The sequence below is a fragment of the Hemitrygon akajei genome, chromosome 31 (assembly GCF_048418815.1).
Source record: "Hemitrygon akajei chromosome 31, sHemAka1.3, whole genome shotgun sequence".
NCBI lineage: Eukaryota > Metazoa > Chordata > Chondrichthyes > Myliobatiformes > Dasyatidae > Hemitrygon > Hemitrygon akajei.
In genome coordinates, this window is record NC_133154.1 from 6204201 (window position 1) to 6224518 (window position 20318).

General features: G+C 43.8%; 1 protein-coding gene across 1 annotated transcript in view; it reads right to left on the bottom strand.

Annotated features, from left to right (window-relative positions):
• LOC140719369 (glutamate receptor ionotropic, NMDA 2B-like) overlaps nucleotides 1-20318 on the bottom strand; it is a 515361-nt gene that overhangs the window by 67088 nt on the left and 427955 nt on the right. The window contains exon 6 of the mRNA XM_073033963.1: nucleotides 4580-4694. Within this exon, the coding sequence (XP_072890064.1) occupies nucleotides 4580-4694 (115 nt within the window). The remainder of the gene's footprint in view (nucleotides 1-4579; nucleotides 4695-20318) is intronic.

Sequence of the window (20318 nt, forward strand, 5' to 3'; positions counted from 1 at the left end):
ATCTTGTGTGTGTTGTGTGGATACTGTGGAGAGGTTGAAGAAGGGGTTTGCTAGGAAGCCTCCTGAATTAGAAGTTTTAAGCTCTGACAGGTTGGATTGCTTACTTTGGAGCAGCAGAAGCTGAAGGAAGTCCTGAGAGAAGTAATTCCTCCTCACCTTCGTCAAAATGGGTGGCCTCTTCTTCTGAAACTCTGCCCTCTAGTTCTAGATATACAGCTCCCCTCCCCAATAGAAACATCTTCTCAGAATTCACCCATCAATTCCCATCAGAATACTTAATGCTTTGAAAAGGTCACCTCTTCTTCCTCTGTCTTCCAATGAGGATTGTATACCTATGAGAGGCATAGATTGAATCAAAGCCAGGATATGATTCCTTTGAGTAGAATTGGCAAATACTATCACATCCACTCTCCTCTCCCTTCAGATGCTTTCTTTTCCACCCACCTAGCTTCATCTATCACCTTCCAGCTAGTCTCCTTCCCCTCCCCACTCTTTTATTCTGGCATCTTCCCCTTTCCTTCTCAGTCCTGAAGAAGGGTCTCGGCCTGAAACATTGATTTCCATAGATGCTGCCTGACCTGCTGAGTTCCTCCAGCACTTGTGTGTGTGTGTGTGTGTGTGTGTGTGTGTGTGTGTGTGTGTGTGTGTGTGTGTGTGTGTGTGTGTGTGTGTGTGTGTGTGTGTGTGTGTGTGTGTGTGTGTGTGTGTGTGTGTGTGTGTGTGTGTGTGTGTGTGTGTGTGTGTGTTGCTCTGGATTTCCAACATTTGCAGGCTTCCTTGTGTTTATGATATGCTAGAGGGAGTAGCTTTAAGATGAGGAGGGGGAAGTTTAACGGAGATGTGCGCAGCATGTATTTTTTATAGAGAGTGGGAGGTGTCTGAAACAGCTTGCCAGGGATGATGGTGGAAACAGATATCATGATGTTTAAAATGCTTTTAGATAGACAAATAAATATTCTGGAAATGGAGGGATGTGGATCATGTGCAGGCAGAGGGATCTGTTTAATTTGACTATCACAGGTATTGTTGGCTGAAGGGCCTGTTCATGCATTGTAGTTTTCTGCATTAACATAGAACATTGAACAGTTCATCAGAGTGTGACCATTCGGCCCACAATATGGTGCTGACTAAATTAAACCAATCCAAGATCAATTAAATTCTCCCTTCTTACATAACACATCTAATGTTGTGCTGACCTTTTAACCTACTCTAAGATCAGTCTAACCCTCCCACGTAGCCCTCCATTTTTCTATTATCCATGTACCTAAGAATCTCTTAAATGTCCCTAATGTACCTGCCCTACCATCAACCCAGCAGTGCGTTCCAGTGTGTAAAAAACCTCCCTCTGAGATCTCCTCTGATCGTTCCTCCACTCATCATAAACAGATGTCCTCTGGTACTATTCAATGTATTGTTAATTAGCGGAGGGAATTCTAATGGGTTGCATCACTTCCTGGTATGGACAGGTCACTGCACAGGATTGGAAAAAGCTGCAGAAAATTGTAAACTCGGTCACCCCAAATAATAATGAGTAAATAAATAAATAATTACAGTATACGTATATTGAATAGATTAAAAATTGTGCAAAAAACAGAAAAACTGTATATTAGAAAAGTGAGGTAGTGTTCACGGGTTCAATGTCCATTTAGGAATTGGATGGCAGAAGGGAAGAAGTTGTTCCTGAATCGCTGAGCATGTAACGAGAGCGTCTTGGACCTCCAGGTGGTCCACAGCAGGGGTGATTGATAAGTTCGTGGCCCAAAGTAGAAGGAGATGAGTTATACAGCTCTCGTTACATGCACGTATGGTTCAACTCTTTGAGTGAAACTGCAGAAAGTTTGAAGTTAATAACTCATTTCCTTCTACCTTGGGACACAAACTTATCAATCACCCGTGGTGTGGACCACTTCTGGAGGTCCAAGATGCCGACTTCTACAAAAAAAGGATCCGTATGCTCCACGACCGCTGGACTAAGTGTGGAAATATAGGAAAAATAAATGTGCTAAGTTTTCTAAAATTGACTCCTTCTACCTTAGGCTACAAACTTATCAATCACCCCTCGTATGTTGAAGTTGCATAAGACATTGGTGAAGCCTAATTTGGAATATTGTGCGCAGTTTTGGTTACCTATCCTCAGGAAAGATGTAACTAAAGTTGAAAGAGTAAAGAGAAAATTTACAAGGATGTTGTTGGGTCTGGAGACCCTGAGTTATAGGCAAGATTGAATAGGATAGGACTTAAATCCTGCAAATATAGAAGATTAAGAAGAGATTTGATGAGGTATACAAAATTATGAGGGGTATAGATAGGGCCAATGCAAGTAGGCTTTTTTCATTGGGGTTGGGTGGGACTAGAACTAGAGGCCATGGGTGAAAGGTGATATGTTTAAGGGGAGCATAAGGGGAATCTTCTTCACTCAAAGGGTTGTGAGAGTGTGGAACAGGCTGCCAGTGCAGGTGGTGCATGCGAGCTCGATTTTAATGTTGAAGAGATATTTGGATAGGTACATGGATGGGAGGGGTTTGAAGGGCTATGGTCCCAGTGCAGGTCATTGGGAGTAAGCAGCTTAAATGGTTTGGCATGAATTAGATGGGGCAAAGGGCCTGTTTCTGTGCTATGACCCTATGACTCTATAAACAGACTCAAGAACAGCTCCTATCCCACTTTTAAAAAGCCGTTGAATGGTTGCCTAGTATAAGCTGGACTAATGACCTCACAGTCTACTGCAGCTCTATAAAACCCCGCTTAGACCACACTTGGAATATTGTGCTCAGTTCTGATTGACTCATTATTGGAATGACGTGGATGCTTTAGTGAGGATACAGAGCAGATTTACAAAGATACTCTCTGCATTGGACAGCATATCTTACGAGAATAGTTTGAGTGAGCTAGGGTTTTTTCTCTTTTGAGCACATGAGAATGTGAGTTGACTTAATAGATGATGAGGCATAGATCAAGTGGATTGTCAGAGATTTTTTTCTCAAAGCGGAAATGGTTAATACGAGGGGGCTTAGTTTTAAAAGGATTGGAGGAAAGTATAAAGGGGATGTTAGAGGTAAGTTTTTTTTTGACACAGAACGGTGGGTGTGAGGAACGCACTGCCAAGGGTGGTGGCAGAGGCAGATACATTAAAGACATTTAAGAGGCTCTTCGGTACATGGATAATAGAAAAATGGAGGGCTATGTGGGAGGGAAGGGTTAGATTGATCTTAGGGTAGGCTAAAAGGCCAGCACAACATTGTGGGCTGAAGGGCCTGTTCAGAGCCGTAAAGTTCTATGTTCTGTATTCTGTGATCTACGTTCTTGTCTTGCACCCCAGGTCTGCCTGCACTGCACTTCCCCTGCAACTTCACTCTGCATTTTGTTCTTGTTTTCCCTTGCACTACCTCAATGCATCGTTGGAATAGTTGTAAAAGTTTTTCACCGTACCTCAGTACACATGCCTATCATAAACCAATGTACTGCTCTTCTATCATGTCCCAAAACACAGACCTGGGGCCCTCCCTACCACGCAACTTCATAATTATGACTAGTCCTGGACCAGACATTCCCAGGACACAGTGGGAATGTTGTGTTGCTTCAAGGAAGTTTCAAGCACATCCTTGAATCACTTTTATCTGCCCACCTCGCGACCTCCTCTCCAAACTAAGCTCAGAACGGAGTCTCTGCTTCAGAAGTCTGGTCTCAGGCGTTTCTCAGCTGACTAGGCCATAAAGTGCTGGACTTTTTGACCTGGGAGAGAATGCTGAAGTTGCTTCGGTTACCGGTTCAGGGAATTTGGAGGGCTTTTACAGAGGCTACCCAGGCAGTTTGAAATGTCTCTTGTATGGAGCCCAGGTCCCAGAATGAAAAAAGAAGGCAGAGATTTTTGTGGAAGGCTTAAGACGGAACAAAGACTGTGCTCCCTTAAGGCAGTGACAAAACTCCAAAGAGCATTTTATTGTAAGTGAGGTGCTTTGGGAGTCTGCACTCAGTAGACACTTTATTAGGCACACCTGCTCGTTAATGCAAATATCTAATCAGCCAATCACATGGGAGCAACTCAATGTATAAAAGCATGCAGACATGGTCCAGAGGTTCAGTTATTGTCCAGACCAAACATCAGAATGGGGGAAGAAATTTGACCATGGAATGATTGTTGGTGCCAGACGGGGTGGTTTGAGTATCTCAGAAACTGCTGATCTCCTGAGATTTTCACGGACAGGTATCCAGAGGTTACAGAGAATGGTCTGAGAAACAAACAAAAAAAAAATCCAGTGAGCAGCAGTTCTGTGGGCAAAAATGCCTTGTTAACATGAGTGGTCAGAGGAGAATGGCCAGACTGGTTCAAGCTGACGGGAAGACGACAGTAACTCAAACAACTACGTGTTACAACAGTGGTGTGCAGAAGAGCATCTCTGAGTATGCAACATGTCGAACCTTGAAGTGGATGGGCTACAGCAGCAGAACCCCACAAACATACACACAGTGGCTCTTTATTAGATACGGGAGGTGCCTAATGATTAGCATGGAAACACAAATTATATATTTATTTGCATCTTGCATATTCTTTGCAAAACAAAATCACTGAAGCCTTTACCTTCTCCCACAGCCGCTCTTTGTTGAGTAAGATGATTACTAATTTGGGGTGCATCTGGTACCCGTCTTCACTGAAGGAGAGGTTCCTTCCCTCAAAACTTACATTCATAAGGTATCTGCAAAAACAAGAAGCAAAGTGAAAGGTAAATACCCGGCGTGAGGACCTGTTCGTGGTACGTTTCAGACACTATTTACCAAAGCACCAAGTGTCAGAAGCTCCAAGGTAAACAACAACAACACACAAGAGCCTGTGGGTTGAAGCCCTCTATGGCTCCGACCTCCATTAGCATTTACACCCCCGCTGTGCGCAATGCTACTTTCACGACGCCAGTGCGGTGACTGCACTTAGTGATCTCCCGTTCTGCTCGGTTAAAAGCACAAGGTTAAATTTCCCTATAAGGTCATTGCCAGGAATGTTAATTCATTTTCTCCACCTACTGACGCTGACTGACCTGATCAGTACGTTCAGCACTTTCTCCTTTTTGGCTTCACATTTCCAGCATCCAGAGTACACTGGTTCCGAACATGAGTGCAGTGCCAGCACGTTTAGCCACGTGATGCAGTGGTTCAGGCACGGGCCCAAGAGCGAAAAACGATCTGACGTTTTGGCCGATTTACGCGCTGAGCCAGATTAAAAAGTCAAGGCAACAAGACTGAAGGCAAAGGACGTTCTGGTGTTTAGCTCACTAATCCAGGAGGATTACTCGCCTCGGCACAAAACTGGCCCCGTGGCTGTGGCCAGCAGCCATCGGGCTCCTGGACCGACTGCAACACCAAACTAGCTCCGTGGCTGTGAGCTCACTCTCAGAGACACTGCAGTTCATGTTCTGTGTGTTATACGTTTACTTTTTATTGTTTGTACGATTTGTTCTTTCTCCCCCCACAGGGGGTGTTTGTAGTGTGGGATTTTAGTGGGCTCTATTGTGTTTCTTTGTTTCGTGGCTGCCTGCAAGGAGACGAATCTCAAGGTTGTATATGGTATACATACTTTGATAATAAATGTACTTGCAACTTCTGATCTTTCAGCCTTTCCCTTGCCGGTTCCTCCAATTCCATTGGTAAACTGGCCGGGGATCTTACAAACTCAGACAGCAAGCTGAGTCTCATGCCAAGGGAACGGCCACCAACGAGGGGTCTGGTCAAGAAGGTGGACTGTAAGGATAGCAACGAGGGAGGAGAGGGAATAGGGGAACCAGGGAAATAATGCAGGGGTTTGGTTTAAATGTTGTCACCAACCCGGAAAACTGGAAAAGCTGACAGGCAAAGATGTCAAGAGCTCAAAAGTAGCTGTGGCAGAGGTCCATGAGTCAGCCTCATTTTAAGAAGCCAACTTGCATCTCCATCCATATAGGAGAGCTGCTCACCCTCACCCCCCGCTCATTTCATTGAGCCGTTGGGTTTCATCTTATGCCACGGCAAGACATTGTACATGTACACACAGAGCTCCCAAAGGTCCTGCCATCTACTGGAGTTCAAGTTCAAGTTTAATTGTCGTTCAACCGTACGTGAACACAGCCAAAGAAAACATTATTCCGCTGGAGCCAGGGTGCAAAACACATTACCAGCAGCACACAGTATATAAAGTTACAAAAGCAGAAAAACATAGTCACTGACCTCCCAAATGTACCACTTCGCACTCATCCAGATTAAACTCCATCTGTCTTTTCTCCACCCAAATTATACCCTTTGCCACCCTCCCTCATGATCAACAAACTTCCGTTCATTTGCAAATTTATACACTTCACTGATCACATGTCAAACGTCATCGTTCCGTCCGCCACGAAAGGTGGGATTTCCTGGTGGCCACCCATTTCAATTTAACTTTCCGTTGCCATTCCGACATGTTGGGCCACGATGTCCTCTTGTGACTGCTCTCAGGATGGAGAGGCAACGCCTCTAAAACTTGGTGGAATGAACATTGATTTCTCTAACTTCCAGCAATTCATCCTCCTCCCCCTTCTCTCTTTTCACATTCCCCTATTTTTTCTCCTCACCTGTCCATCATCTTCCTCTGCTGGACCTCCTCCTTCTCTTCCTTCAATGGTCCATTCTTCACTCCTATCAGATTCCTTCTTCTCCAGCCCTTTACCTCAGCTTGTACTCCTTCCCCATCCCCAGTTTCTCATTCTGGCTTCTTCTTTCCAGTCCTGAAGAAGGATCTCAGCCTGAAATGTCAACTGTTTACTCTTTTCCATAGATGCTGCCTGACCCGCTGAGTTCCTCCAGCCTTTTGTGTGTGCTGCTCTGGATTTCCAGCATCTGCAGTATCTCGTGCAATTGATCCCCGGTTTCTTCTGGATTCTGAATCCCGCATAGTATCTGTGCCAGTGCAATGGGTGTCAACATACAATCCGGCTTTAGTCGTCACAAGTACACCGAAACATGGAGTGAAGAGCATCACTTTGCATTGACATCCAACAGAGTCCAAGGATTGGGCTGGGGTCAGCTCAGAGGTGTCACCACACTTCTGGTGCCAACATAGCATGCCCACAACTTACTAACCCTGACTGGACGTCTTCGGAATGTGGGAGAAAACCAGGCCACCCAGAGGAAACCTACGTGATCATGGGGAGAATGCATAATCTCCTTTCAGACATCAGTGGGAGTCGAACCCCGAGTAGTAACCACTGGCACTGTAAAGGCAGTGATTGGGTTGCAAGTGCTGGAACACCAAAATGTGCATAGTTGGAATCCCCATTCAGAAGGCTGTTGCCTTTCTAGAACAGAGGTTCCCAACCTGGGGCCCACGGATCCCTCAGTTAATGGTAAGACTCCATGGCATAACAAAGGTTGGGAACTCCTGTTCTAGAGGGAGGGAGAACCTTGGGAAAGAGGCAACCATGCGGAGGCCTCTGTTTAGGAATGAGGTTGGTGGAAGGGTTGAGGTTATATTGGAATGGGATGAGGGAAAAGGTTGAGATTGGCGGGAGAGAATGAAATTAATTCAGGATGAGTTTGGGAAATAAGACTGAGTTTATTTTGGAAGTCCCCAAGAGGACCACAAACTTGTCGTGGATTGGAGGCTTACATGCCTAAATGAACTGGAGAGCCGGACTCAGGGCCTTGTGCTTTGGCTCTTGATAGGGTCACCGATACCAAACAGGTCAAAGGGTAGAGGCCAGACTAACAGTGGCCCACCAGACCTCCAGGTTTGGAAGTTCAGCTCAGGGTTAACAACTCTGACTGGTAAAACAAAATTGTTACAGAAACAGCAATGAAGAATCCTTCTACATCTGAGTGTGACGGTATTCCTGAGTCTCCACCTGGGACTTGCATGACTGACAGTAGTGAAAACCTAGGGGAAGCTAATGGCATGATGAAGCAAGCCCTGAACACCACCAGCGATGGAGGACCTTCTTTGAAAGTTGGAGGATGAGTTGAAGCTTCTCATACTTTCTTATGCCATTGAAAGTGGATGTTCGGCCCTCTGGATCTATGCTGACTCATAGAGCAAACCACAAGTCCCCATCTGTTTCCCTACTAGCTACTCTCTCTCACACACACTTCAAACTACTTTGATTCTCCCTGCATCCATCTACGTGGGGGGGTGATTTACAGCAGACAATTAATCTAAGTTATAGAGGTAGTGAACAGTAGGGTACTGAGGAGTGTTGTACAACAAAGGGATCTGGGTCCATACCTTGCTGAAAGTGGCCTCACAGGTAGATAAGGTCGTAAAGAAAGCTTTTGGCACATTGGCCTTCATAAACCAAAGTATTGAATACAGGAGATGGGATGTTCTGTTGAAGTTGTATAAGACATTGGTTAGCCCTAATATGGAATATTGCATCCAGTTTTGGTCACCTACCTACAGGACAGATGTAAACAAGGTTGAAATAGTACAGAAAAATCTTACAAGGATGTTGTTGAGTTTGGAGGACCTGAGGTGTAAGGAAAGATTGAAGAAGTAGAACTTTATTCCTTGGAACATAAAAGACTGAAAGGAGATTTGATAGAGGCATACAAAATTATGAGGGATGTAGATAGGATAAATGCAAGCAGGCTTTTTCCACTGAGATTGGGTGGGACTACAGCCAGAGGTCATGGGTTAAGGGTGAAAGGTGAAACGTTTAGGGGGAACATGGGGGAATCGTCTTCAGTCAGAGGGTTTGAGAGTGTGGATTGAGCTAACAGTGCAAGTGGCGCATGTGAAAATTTCAACATTTAACAGATGTTCAGATAGGTACGTGGATGGTAGAGGTATGGAGGGCTATGGTCCCAGTGCAGGTGGCTGGAGTAGGCAGTTTAAATGCTTCAGCATGGACTAGATGGGCTGAAGGGCCTTGTTCTGTGCAGTACTTCTCCATGACTCTAGCTACAGACAGGGCAGCTTCACAGCTATCCCATGTAGCCAGATATAGTTTTAACCTTTGCTTGCATCTCTTAGATATTTTACTAACAGGGATTCACAAACAAGAAATGCAAAGAGAGAGATATTTCTCCTACTTTCCAACAAAAATATAATTAACAATAACATTTCTAAAATATGCAGGTATTTTAATGAAACCAGTCTACTCCCTGACATCAAATGTTCAGTATACTTACAACCACATACATCATGGTGACTAGTTTTAGTTGGCCAAATATTTGCCTGTGTGGTTGATCTACACAGTACATGCTATTCCCTTGGGAATTCTGCACTGACAGAGATTAATATCATCACTTAAAGCAAATAATTATTTAAAAGTCTGTCTTTACTGAACCAGCAAAACATCAGTCCTGGTAAAATAAGGCTCATTAGCTTCAATTAATCTAAGAACATCTTACAAACCTGTTTGCGTTACACTTTTAACCAGTAAAGTGGTAACCTCTGGACACACGTACCAGTGGAACTCAATATTTACAAATTTAATCCCAAAGGACATGGCTGCCAGCTTCATCTCACTATTGTTGCCTCAGCAAAGACTGTTCCTGACTTAAAATAATGGTGGTGATGTTCACATTAAAACATCTGTGAGAGCGATGGGATACTAATACGTCAAAAATAGGAAGCTTTGGTCAAGGGCTATCAACTGGCTATAGACTGTACACCGTAATAATAATCTGGGGTGTAGAATGGTTTTTGTATTTGCATTGTAAATCCTAACCATTTTAACCACCACTCGAGGAATTATTTCTTCTACCTAGGGAGCTGCTAGAGTCAAGGACAATTCCACAGTGAGTTTCACTGTGATGTCTGTGTGTGGAGGATTTCACAGTATTGTCTGTGTGTGAGAGTTTCACAGTGATGTCTGTGTGTGGACAATTCCACAGTGGAATGCAAGGAATTTCTCCAGCTACTCTGGCTTCCTCCCACCGTCAAAAGACATACCGTCTTTGGGAAGTAAATTGGTTACTGTAAATTTTCCCGTGATTAGTCTAGGGTTAAATCGGGAGTTGCTGGGTGACACGGTTGAAAGGGCCAGAAGCAACGTACCCTAGGTGTGCACATGTACATGCGCACACATCTTTTGTTACTGACACACAAAGGAATTTAAACTGCACACAAAAGGTTGTCACCATCTACCCCTTTGGGATTTTAAATACATTTCACAATCATACACAATCACATTTCCTTTTCTGCTTTCTGATGTGGATGGTGTTGACAACATGGAGTTTGTGATAATTTGTCTGCAGATTTTAGAACTGGCTTACTGTTTTTATTGAAGAAATTATTCAGTGTGCGTATGTTGTTGTCACTGGGCAAAAAGTCGCACAGCACGAGATGGTCATGAAACTGGTCATTAAAATTTAGAGGGAATTTAGAGGGCCAAAAAGGCTCATTCCATCCTGTAAATCTAAGTAAATAGATTTATGAACAAAAGTATCAAGACATCTCACAGAACACCACCGAATCATTTCCTGCCGTTTCTCAAAGAGCTTCCTTCAACAAGGACACCAACGTTGTACTGATGTGGTCTCACCAATGTTCCATATAACTGTAAAACCGCTCCCCTATTTTTGTATTCAACCCCTTAGACATAAGTAACAAAATTCTGTTGGATTTCTCAGCATTAGGAAGAGGGTACGCAATGGAATGTAGAAGAGATGAAGTTCGGTGGGGGGGGGGGGGCGATCTTGACTGAACCAAATAACATCTTGAAGCTCTTAATGGATATGGAGAGGTTATTTGCTTTCTCTGGAGAATCTACATCCAGGGATCATTGTTTAAAAGTGAGGACTTGCTTCTTTGAACTAGAGGCAACATGATTTTTTTTTCTCTTAGAGGGTTACGTGCCTTTGGACTCCCGTTTCCACTCCCTCCTGAGGGATAGAGGTTTTGAATTTTTTTTTAAGATGAGAGGAAGAGATGTTCATGAAAAGCAGGGGGTGGCACTGTAGTGTGGTGGTGAGCGCAATGCTTCACGGTGTGCCGATTGTTCAATTCCCGCCACTGTCTGTAAGGTTGTATGTCCCGCCTGAGACCGCGTTGGTCTCCTCCAGGTACTTCGGTTTCCTCTCACATTCCAATGACATACGGGTCAGGGTTAGGGAGTTGTGGGTATGTTAATTTGGCACCAGGAGTGTGTTGACGCTTACGGGCTGGCAGTACAACCCTCGTTAATTCGATTTGATGCAAACGATGTATTTCACTGTAAGCTTTGATGTTCAAAGTGCAACCGAAATTTATTATCTAAATACATATATGTGACCATATACAACCCTGAGATTCATTGTCTAGCTGGCATACGCAATAAATACAAGAAATACAATAGAACCAATGAAAGACCGCAACAACGGGGCGGACAACGAGTACGCAAAAGACAACCATAGGTTTCAATAGGCACATTTAATGTCAGAGGAACGTATACAATATACATCCTGAAATTCTTTTCTTTCACAAACATCCATGAAAACAGAGGAGTGCCCCAAAGAATGAATGACAGATAAATGCTAGAACCTCAAAGCCCCCACCAGCTCGCCATTCCCATGCACATGCGGCAGCAAAACAACAAGCCCCCCAACCCCAACCAGCAAAAAAAATCAGCGCAAAATTGCAAATACAAAAATAAATTTTAAAATGAAGTAATAATATTGATAATAAATAAATAAATGAATATTGAGAACATGGCATGAAGAGTCTTTGGAAGTGAGTCCAGAGGTTGTGGGAACAGTTCAGTGATGGGACGAGTGAAGTTATCACCTCTCGTTCAAGAGCCTGATGGTTGAGGGGTTGTAACTGTTCCTGAACCTTGTGGCTCCTGTACCTTCTTCCTGATGACAGAAGTGAGAAGAGAGCATGATCTGGTGGTGAGGATCCTTGATGACAGATGCTGCTTACAACATTTCGATGTCTATGACAAATCAAGCTCATCTTTCTCTAAGCAAGGAGATAAAAGAATACTGCAGGTCGAGGGGAAAGCAGAATTGTGGTTACAACAGATCAGACATATCAAAGGGCTGGAGAGTCTTGAACGGCTCCTAATTTGTTCATATCTTTGTATGAAATTGCAAATTCTATTGTATAGGAACAGCTTTATGTAGGTTTGCTGGCTTGTTCTTCGATTGGTGCACACATGGACACAGTCAAATTATCTCACACTTGTCAGAACATTACTAGTATGATGCACAAGCATTGTTTCACAAGCCCATTGGCTAAAGTCCACGTGAAACCCATCTGTTGGTATTCTCTCTGACCTGCAGCACTCGTAGTCTGTTACTTGGCCAGAGTGTGGTGATTTCACTGGGTTCACTTCCACCCTTGACACACCGGCTGGAACTACATGGTATATTCCACTGGGCTGCAACAGTTCAAAATTTTCTGAGCTGTCAGATCGGTGCACAGCCATTACAGATGGCTGTACTTTCACTGAAGTTGTCTCAGGTTGTTCAAGTGAAACTCCAGATTTAATCTCCTTCCTGAATGGGGACACCTGAGATGGTGCATGCTTGTTCGTACTGTACTATTGGGGTATTCTCCTCGAGGTACACACACAGGCTTGTTGTATTCTCACCCATTCTGGTCTGGTACGCTCTCAAACCGCTGTACCTGTGCACTCATAGATTGGAATACAGTGTATTGCTGCTAATCGGGGCACATTGGGACTAGTGCATTTTGGCCCAATTAAGCAGCCGCCCCAATTAGCTGGTTTCATGAAAATAGTTTAAAAGTATTTTTTTTTAAAAAGGACAAACAACCATTTAACTGAGTAACAAATTGTGTACTTAAATGAGAATCAAAAGAAATCAGAATGCTGCTAATACTATATAACCAATACTACCAATATTGCACCAATACAGGACTATAAAACTATGGATTAATTCTCAATAGTTATCGATGGAGGAATTCATCTGGTGTACCCTGCCAACTTCTTTTGATTGACTGTAAATGAACAAGGTCAGCATCAACACCTAGTGGACTACCTTCAAAAAAAGCATTTGACATTTGCATCCTCCAAGTCTTCGTTTTCATTGTCACATTCAATATGATTGCTGATAGCTTCAAATTCTTTGTAGTTCCTAATTGGTTAAATCTTTTCGTTTTCACTCCTGGTTGTTTCTGGCATCTCCAAGCCTGAATTATTGGAAAGCGCAGTGAGCAAATCAGTTCTAAACTGAGTTACTGCTTATTTCTCGCCAACTATCAGAGACAAAAGTCACACTGCTTTTTGAACGCAGACACACGCAACTGACGCTATTTAAAATCGTTCACTCTAAGCACGGTGTATTGTCTGAAACGGCCACACAAGTGCACATGACACACGTTAGTTAGAACCTGTTCATCAACAGTGTCTTGTCCCAATGAAGCAGCAAGTAAATTAAGTGAATCTCGGCTATTTTCTCGACTAGTTTTCTCTTTTGTCAGAGCTGTGCCAAATAAGCGGCTGCCCCTGATGGTGCATTCAACCGGAATTCACTGATCAGATTGGTGCAGTTTTATAATGCTGTTGTCTAGTACACACACTTTGTGAATGGCTCTTTCTTCAATCTGAAAGGCTGGGATGGCTGCACTCAGAGTGTACACACATACTCTCTCAGACTGGTGCAGTGTCTTTGATGTACACTCATTTCCCACCAGGAGACTGGCACTGTCTCGCTGACAGACATTCAGAGTTGTGCATCTGGAACATCATAGACTTGTCTATTTTTATTAACATCGTGGCATACTAGAGCTTATTTATTTGTATTTTACTTGGAGATACGGTGTGGAATAGGCTCCTATGGCCCCTTGAGCCTTGCCACCCCTTCAAGGCAGATTTAACCCTAACTTAATCACGGGACAATTTACATTGGCCAATTAATCTACCCGGTACATCTTTGGACTGCCAGAGGAAACTGGAACACCAGGGAAAATCCACAGGAAGAATGTACAGAGACTCCTTTCAAAGGACACTGGAATTGAGCACTAAACTCCAACACCCTGAGCTGTAATAGCGTCACGCTAACCGCTGCACTACTGTAGCACCCAACGGCTACGCGTATTTCATAAGTTATCATGTAAGTCATCAATGATACAGTTGTGTATTGGTTCACATTATAACTGATTAATTCTTATCAGCGTCATTGCAGGTAAGGCAACACTTAACCTCTAAATCTCTATTGCATCTGACGCTCCCAAGGTAGCCTCCTCTGCACTGGTGAAACCTGCTGTAAGTTGGGGGAACATTTTGTTGAGCACCTCTGCTCCATCCACCAAAAGCGGAGTTTCCCAGTGGCCAACCATTTTAATTTCCATTCCCACTCTTCTGACATGTTAGCCCATGACCTCCTCTTCTGCCATGATGAGGCCACTCTCAGGATGGAGGAGCAACACCTCATATTCCGGGTCCTGATGAAGGGTCTCGGCCTGAAACGTCGGCTGTTGACTCTTTTCCATAGATGCTGCCTGGCCTGCTGAGCTCCTCCAGCATTTTGTGCGTGTCACTTTGGATTTCCAGTGTTTGCAGATTTTCCCGTGTTTGTGACCTCATATTCTGTCTGGGTAACCTCCAAACTGATCGCATGAATATTGATTCCTCCTTCTGGTAAAAAAAAATTCCCTCCCCCTTCCTCCTTCTATTCCCTACTCTGGCCTCTTACCTCTTCTCCTCATCTGCCTATCACCTCACCCTGCTGTCCCCCCACTCTCCCTTTTTCCTGTGGCCCACTCTCCTCTCCATCCCTTTACCTTTCCCACGCACCTTGCTTCACCTATCACCTTCTAGTTATCCTCCCTCCCTTCTCCCTTTTTTATTCTGGGGTCTTCCCCCTTCCTTTCCAGTCCTGAAGAAGGGTCTTGGCCTGAAACGGCGACTGTTTATTCATTTCCAGAGCTGCTGATTTCCTGCTGAGTTCCTCCAGCATTTTGTATGTGTTGTATGGATATCCAGCATCTGTAGAATCTCTTGTGCTTATGATTCACCTATAATCATCTGCTTATCCTCCTCCCCTTGCCCCCCTCCCTTTGTTCTGGTGTCTTTTCCATTTATTTCTTGTCCTGAAGAAGAGTCTCAGCCCGAAACACCAACTGTTTATTCATTTCCATAGAGGCTGTCTAGCTGGCTGGGTTCCTCCAGCATTTTGCCAGTTCGGTGGATTCTTTACAACACCCTCTCCCACTCAGCATCCTGACAGGTACCGGCTTGCCGATCACTACACTGCCCGACAGGAGCGCTGTCGAACTGCCGCTCCTTTCCTGATTCGTTGACACTCTCAGAGAAGGCCATTTGCAATCAGAAGCAGATTTATCATCACTGACATACGTCATGAAATTTCCACCTTTGAGCACGGTGCAACACACAAAAAAACTACAAGTTACAATAAGAAATATATTAAAAATATAACAAAGTAGTGCAAAAAGAGAGCAAAAAGCGAGGGTTGATGGGCTGTTCGGAAATTTGTTGGCGGAGGGGAAGACGTTGATCCTAAAAAGGTGTACTTCCATTTCTACAGCGCATTAAACTGCTCGGTTGACTTATGGCCAATAGCAATATCTGACACTGGTGCTATTTCATTAACGCTTTCACAGATTGAAGCAGCTCATTGATGGCTGTTGCAAGCTCTTGCTGCACCACTACTTCACAGATTGGCAACAGAGCACAGCCCGTTGCAGCAGAGTGACCCTCCAACCCATAAATACATCCGTGCCCCTTCAGAGTCACGCATATTTCATAAGCCATCCTGTAGCTGTCCTCCCATCATTACGCTCATCCTATACGCGCTCTGTTACTGTCACTTTGTTCATCATCAGTGCAGCATCAGAAACAGGTTTAATATCACCAGCATATGTCGTGAAATTTGCTAACTTTGTGGCAACAGTACAATGCAATACATGATCAATATAGAGAAACAGAAAACTGAATTACAGTAAGTATATTAAATAGATTAAATAAGTAGTGCAAAAAAATAGGAAATAAAAAAATTAGTGAGGAAGTATTTATGGGTTTGATGTCCATTCAAAAATCTGATGGCAGAGGGGAAGAAATTAATCCTGAATTAGTGTGTACTTTCAGGCTTCTGTACCTCCTTCCTGATGGCAGCAATGAGAAGAGAGCATGTCATTGTCTCGGTATCACACTTCAGTGGAGCGTAAGCCACTGTTGACCTCTGCAGTATCACCATTATTGCAACACCATCGTGTAACTGTCTGCACATTGTTTTGCACAATGCTGCACACCACGCAGATACACACGTTTGTTCCACTCCACTATTACACCATCACTTGGTGCACGCTGACTTTCATGTGATTATTACACCACTGTAACATTACAGTCTCATTTTACACTCTATTATCACCCATATTGCAGAACCATTTGTACACTGGCATTGCTACGCCACTACAGCCGTGCACCACTGCCGTGCTCACCTCATAAAGCACCTTATTAGTGCACAATTTTGTTATGTGACTATTACACTACCATATGGGTGTACCCGTAACATTCATCAAATAACCTGATGAATCAGAATCAAATTTAATTTCATCAGTGTATGTCATGAAATCTGTTAACTTAGAGGCAGCAGTACAATTAATACGTGATCACATAGAGAAACAATCAATAAGTAAATCAATTACAGTAAGTATATATATGTATATTAAATAGTTAAAGTAAAAATAGTGCAAAAACAGAAATAATAAAAGCCAGGTAGTGTTCATGGGTTCAACGTCCATTCAGAAATCGGGTGGCAGAGGGGAAGAAGCTGTTCCTGAATCACTGAGTGTGTGCCTTCAGGCTCCTGTACCTCCTTCCTGATGGTAGCAATGAGAAGAGGTCATGTCCTGAGTGGTGGGGGTCCTTAATGATGGACGCCGCCTTTCTGAAGCACCACTCCTTGAAGATGTCTTGGACACCACGGAGGCTAGTACCCAAGATGGAGCTGACTAATCTTACAACTTTCTGTAGCTTCTTTCAATCTTGATCGACATTACAGAAACACACTGATGCGTCACACTGTTACGTTCAATTCGGGTCCAGTGGAGAGAGAACTGAGAGAATGCACAATAACTTTAACGCACTAATCAGTTTATTCAGCATTCAAGGGAGCCTAAGCAATACGATACTTACCTAAAGAAATGCTGGCGGGCCCCCGAGTCTACTGCGGAGCGCTAACCATCCCCAACACCGCTCGCGGCACATTTTGGTGTGGAGTAATTGTGTTTGCTCGCAATTATCCTTCTTCTGGGGGGGGGGGGTTGTGCAAACAAGTTCATCTTCCCTACACGTTGCTGTGCCCCAGGCAGGGAAGGCAAGCGGGTTCTGCCTTTCCGTAAACTTAGCACAGCATGTTGAACCGCGTTCCGCAATTCGTGTCTTGAAATGCTTCAGTGAGTTTGGTTACCCCTCACTCAGTTTCACATCACAGCTCCTCAAGATGTTTGTCCATCGTTTGGTTTTAGATTTCATCCTTCCGCACACACACATTCTTGTTGCACCAGAATATTGCTTCTTCGTTGTCCCATTCTTGTTACATATTAGGGTTAGTTAATAAGACATCATCTAATGTGTTGAGTGAGATAGAAAAAAACACTAAAATACTATTTATTATTATATTTTTTTAATTTAGAGATACAGCGTGGAACAGGCCATCTAGACATTCAAGCTGCACTGCCCAGCAACCCCCGATTTAAGCCTAGCCTAATCGTGGGACAATTTACAATGGCCAATTAACCTTCCAAGCAGTACCTCTCTCAACTGTGGGAGGAAACCGGAGCACCCAGATGAAACCCATGCAGTCACGGGGAGAACGTACAAACTCTTTCCAGACAGTACACAATAGGCCCTTCGAGCCACGCGCCACTCAGCAACTAATCACAGACTATTTACAATGACCAATTAACCTTCTAACTGGTACGTCTCTGGCCTGTGGGAGGAAACCGGAGCACCCAGAGGAAACCCACACAGTCCATGGGGAAGACGTACCAAATCCCTGAAGACGCCGTTGGAATTGAACACCAAACTCTGATGCCCTGACTAACCGTTATGCTACTGTAGCACTATTAATGACAACCAAAACTGAGGGGAAATCAATAGGAGATTTAGAAACAAACGCAACAACACATGCAACAAAACCGAAAACGCAACAAACCGTGCCACCGAGGCGAATACATAACAAAATGCAACTAATGTTAATGGTCACACAGAGAGCCACTAATATGACACAAGAAATAAAATCTTTGTAATGTCTAATGCCCTGGCAGTCTAAAATCCATGTGTTTTCAGAAAACCAAGAACATCTACTGCCGAGAGTGCTCCACTGCCACTTCGATGCCCTCTTATGTTACAGGTTTTGCATATTGTAGCATTTACTGTATACTTTGCTGGTAATATCTTACACTCCCTTCACTGTCGCACTCTACTGTTGCATGGGACAATTTACAATGACCAACTAACCTCTTAACCGCTACAGAGCAGCCAAAGAAAACCCATGCAATCCACGGGGAGGACATACGACTCCTTACAGATGACTCTGGAATTGAACTCTGAACTCCGATGCCCTGAGCTACCCGTTACTGTGGCGCCCAGTCTCAGGTATTATACTAATAAATTGCTATTTACTTCAAGCTATGTTCTTAAATATAACACAGTGTGTACTGGAGTCATATTCAGATTTATTTAACACAAGTACATCGAAACATACCGTGCAATGTGTCACTTGCATTAATAACCAATATGCATAAGGAAGTGCTGGGGGCAGCCTGCAAGTGTCACCACGCATTCCGGTACCAATATTGCATGTCCACAATGTTCAACACAATACTCAACGTATTCATTGGTACACCTTCCGTTTTCCCCTCTTCCATTGGATCAATCATAGATTGAATCCTTTTAATAGTACAGATCAAACCCTTTCCATTCAAGTTGACACATTGGGGATGAAGGACTGATTGCCGGCTCATTGGGGCGTTCTCCCACTGGAACACTTTTACACTCAGATCAGCTCACTTTCAATCGTACAGTCTCGGACTAGTGCGTGCCTCCGGGGCACCGCTGGATTGACGCCCTCTGGCACCAACGCAGTCTCAGACTGATTCACTCTTCAATGTTCAAAGCTCAAAGCAAAGTTATTATCAAAGTACATGCATGTCACCCTGAGAGTCATTGCCTTGTGGGCATCCACAGTAAATACAAGAAACACAATCGAATCAACGAAAGAGCGCACCCAACAGGACGGACAAACTGCAAAAGACAACAAACAGGGGAAAAAGTAGTGGTAATAATGATAATAATAATAAACGAGCAATAAATATTGAGATCATGAGATTAAGAGTCCCTGAAACCGATTCCATACGTTGTGGGAACAATTCAGTGATGGGGTGACTGAAGTTGAGTGAAGTTATCCCCTCTGGTTCAAGAACCCGATGGCTGAGGGGTAATAATTGTTTGTGAACCTGGTGGTGTGGGTATTGAGGCTCCTGCACCTCCTTCCTGAGGTGCAAGAAGACAGCATGGAGGTCTTGGAGATAAGGAGAATGACTTTACACATATTTACATTATGCTTTGTGGTTTGAGTATCTCAGAAACCGCTAATTTGTAATTACTTGTCCATTCACTCAACATTTGGCCAGACACACTACACACAATAGTCCGGCTATGATCCCACCAAGGCAGTTCAAGAGCCTGATGGCTAATGGGTAACAACTGCTCATGAACCTGGATTTCACCGGTTAGATATATTAGTGGTGCACACCTCACTGACATAACCAAATATTACTGAACTCTACACTGCCAGATCACTGCATTCCGTGGGTCTGTTTCAGAACTAATCGAGTTGATGCTGGTTTGGAGTTGTACGTTCACACTAGTGAAATGCCACATTCATGAACAGATCCATTCTCAGACCTGGAGGGGCACGAGTCTGGTGCCCTCTCATTTACATCCAATCATACGATCATATTACCAGATTAATATCGTCTCTTTGTTAAACCCTGAAACTGAAACATTTTGCAAACTTTTGGTTTGGGACTAACACACTTCCTGCTGCAACCTCCACAGCAGCCTGACTGGGTTAGTGTATTCCTAATACTTTCAGAAAATCAGACATTCTTATTGATGTACATCCACACAGGTCACCATTTCAGCATATCCTCAGACTAGTGATCACACTCTTTATTGCTGCAGAGTGTTAGTCTAACGTATCCGCAGATTGCCTCATTCCCATTGGCCTCCTCTGAAACGCTACATTGCCACTGGGTGCACTCTTGTTGGTTGAATCGCAGATGTTGCATTCCTAATGCCTGTTTCATTAGTAAGTTCACAGATCACTTGCACCAACTGGTGACCTCTCAGACCGCAATATCATAAATCAGATTGGTACTCTTGTTTTTAATATTCAGCCCAAGTTCG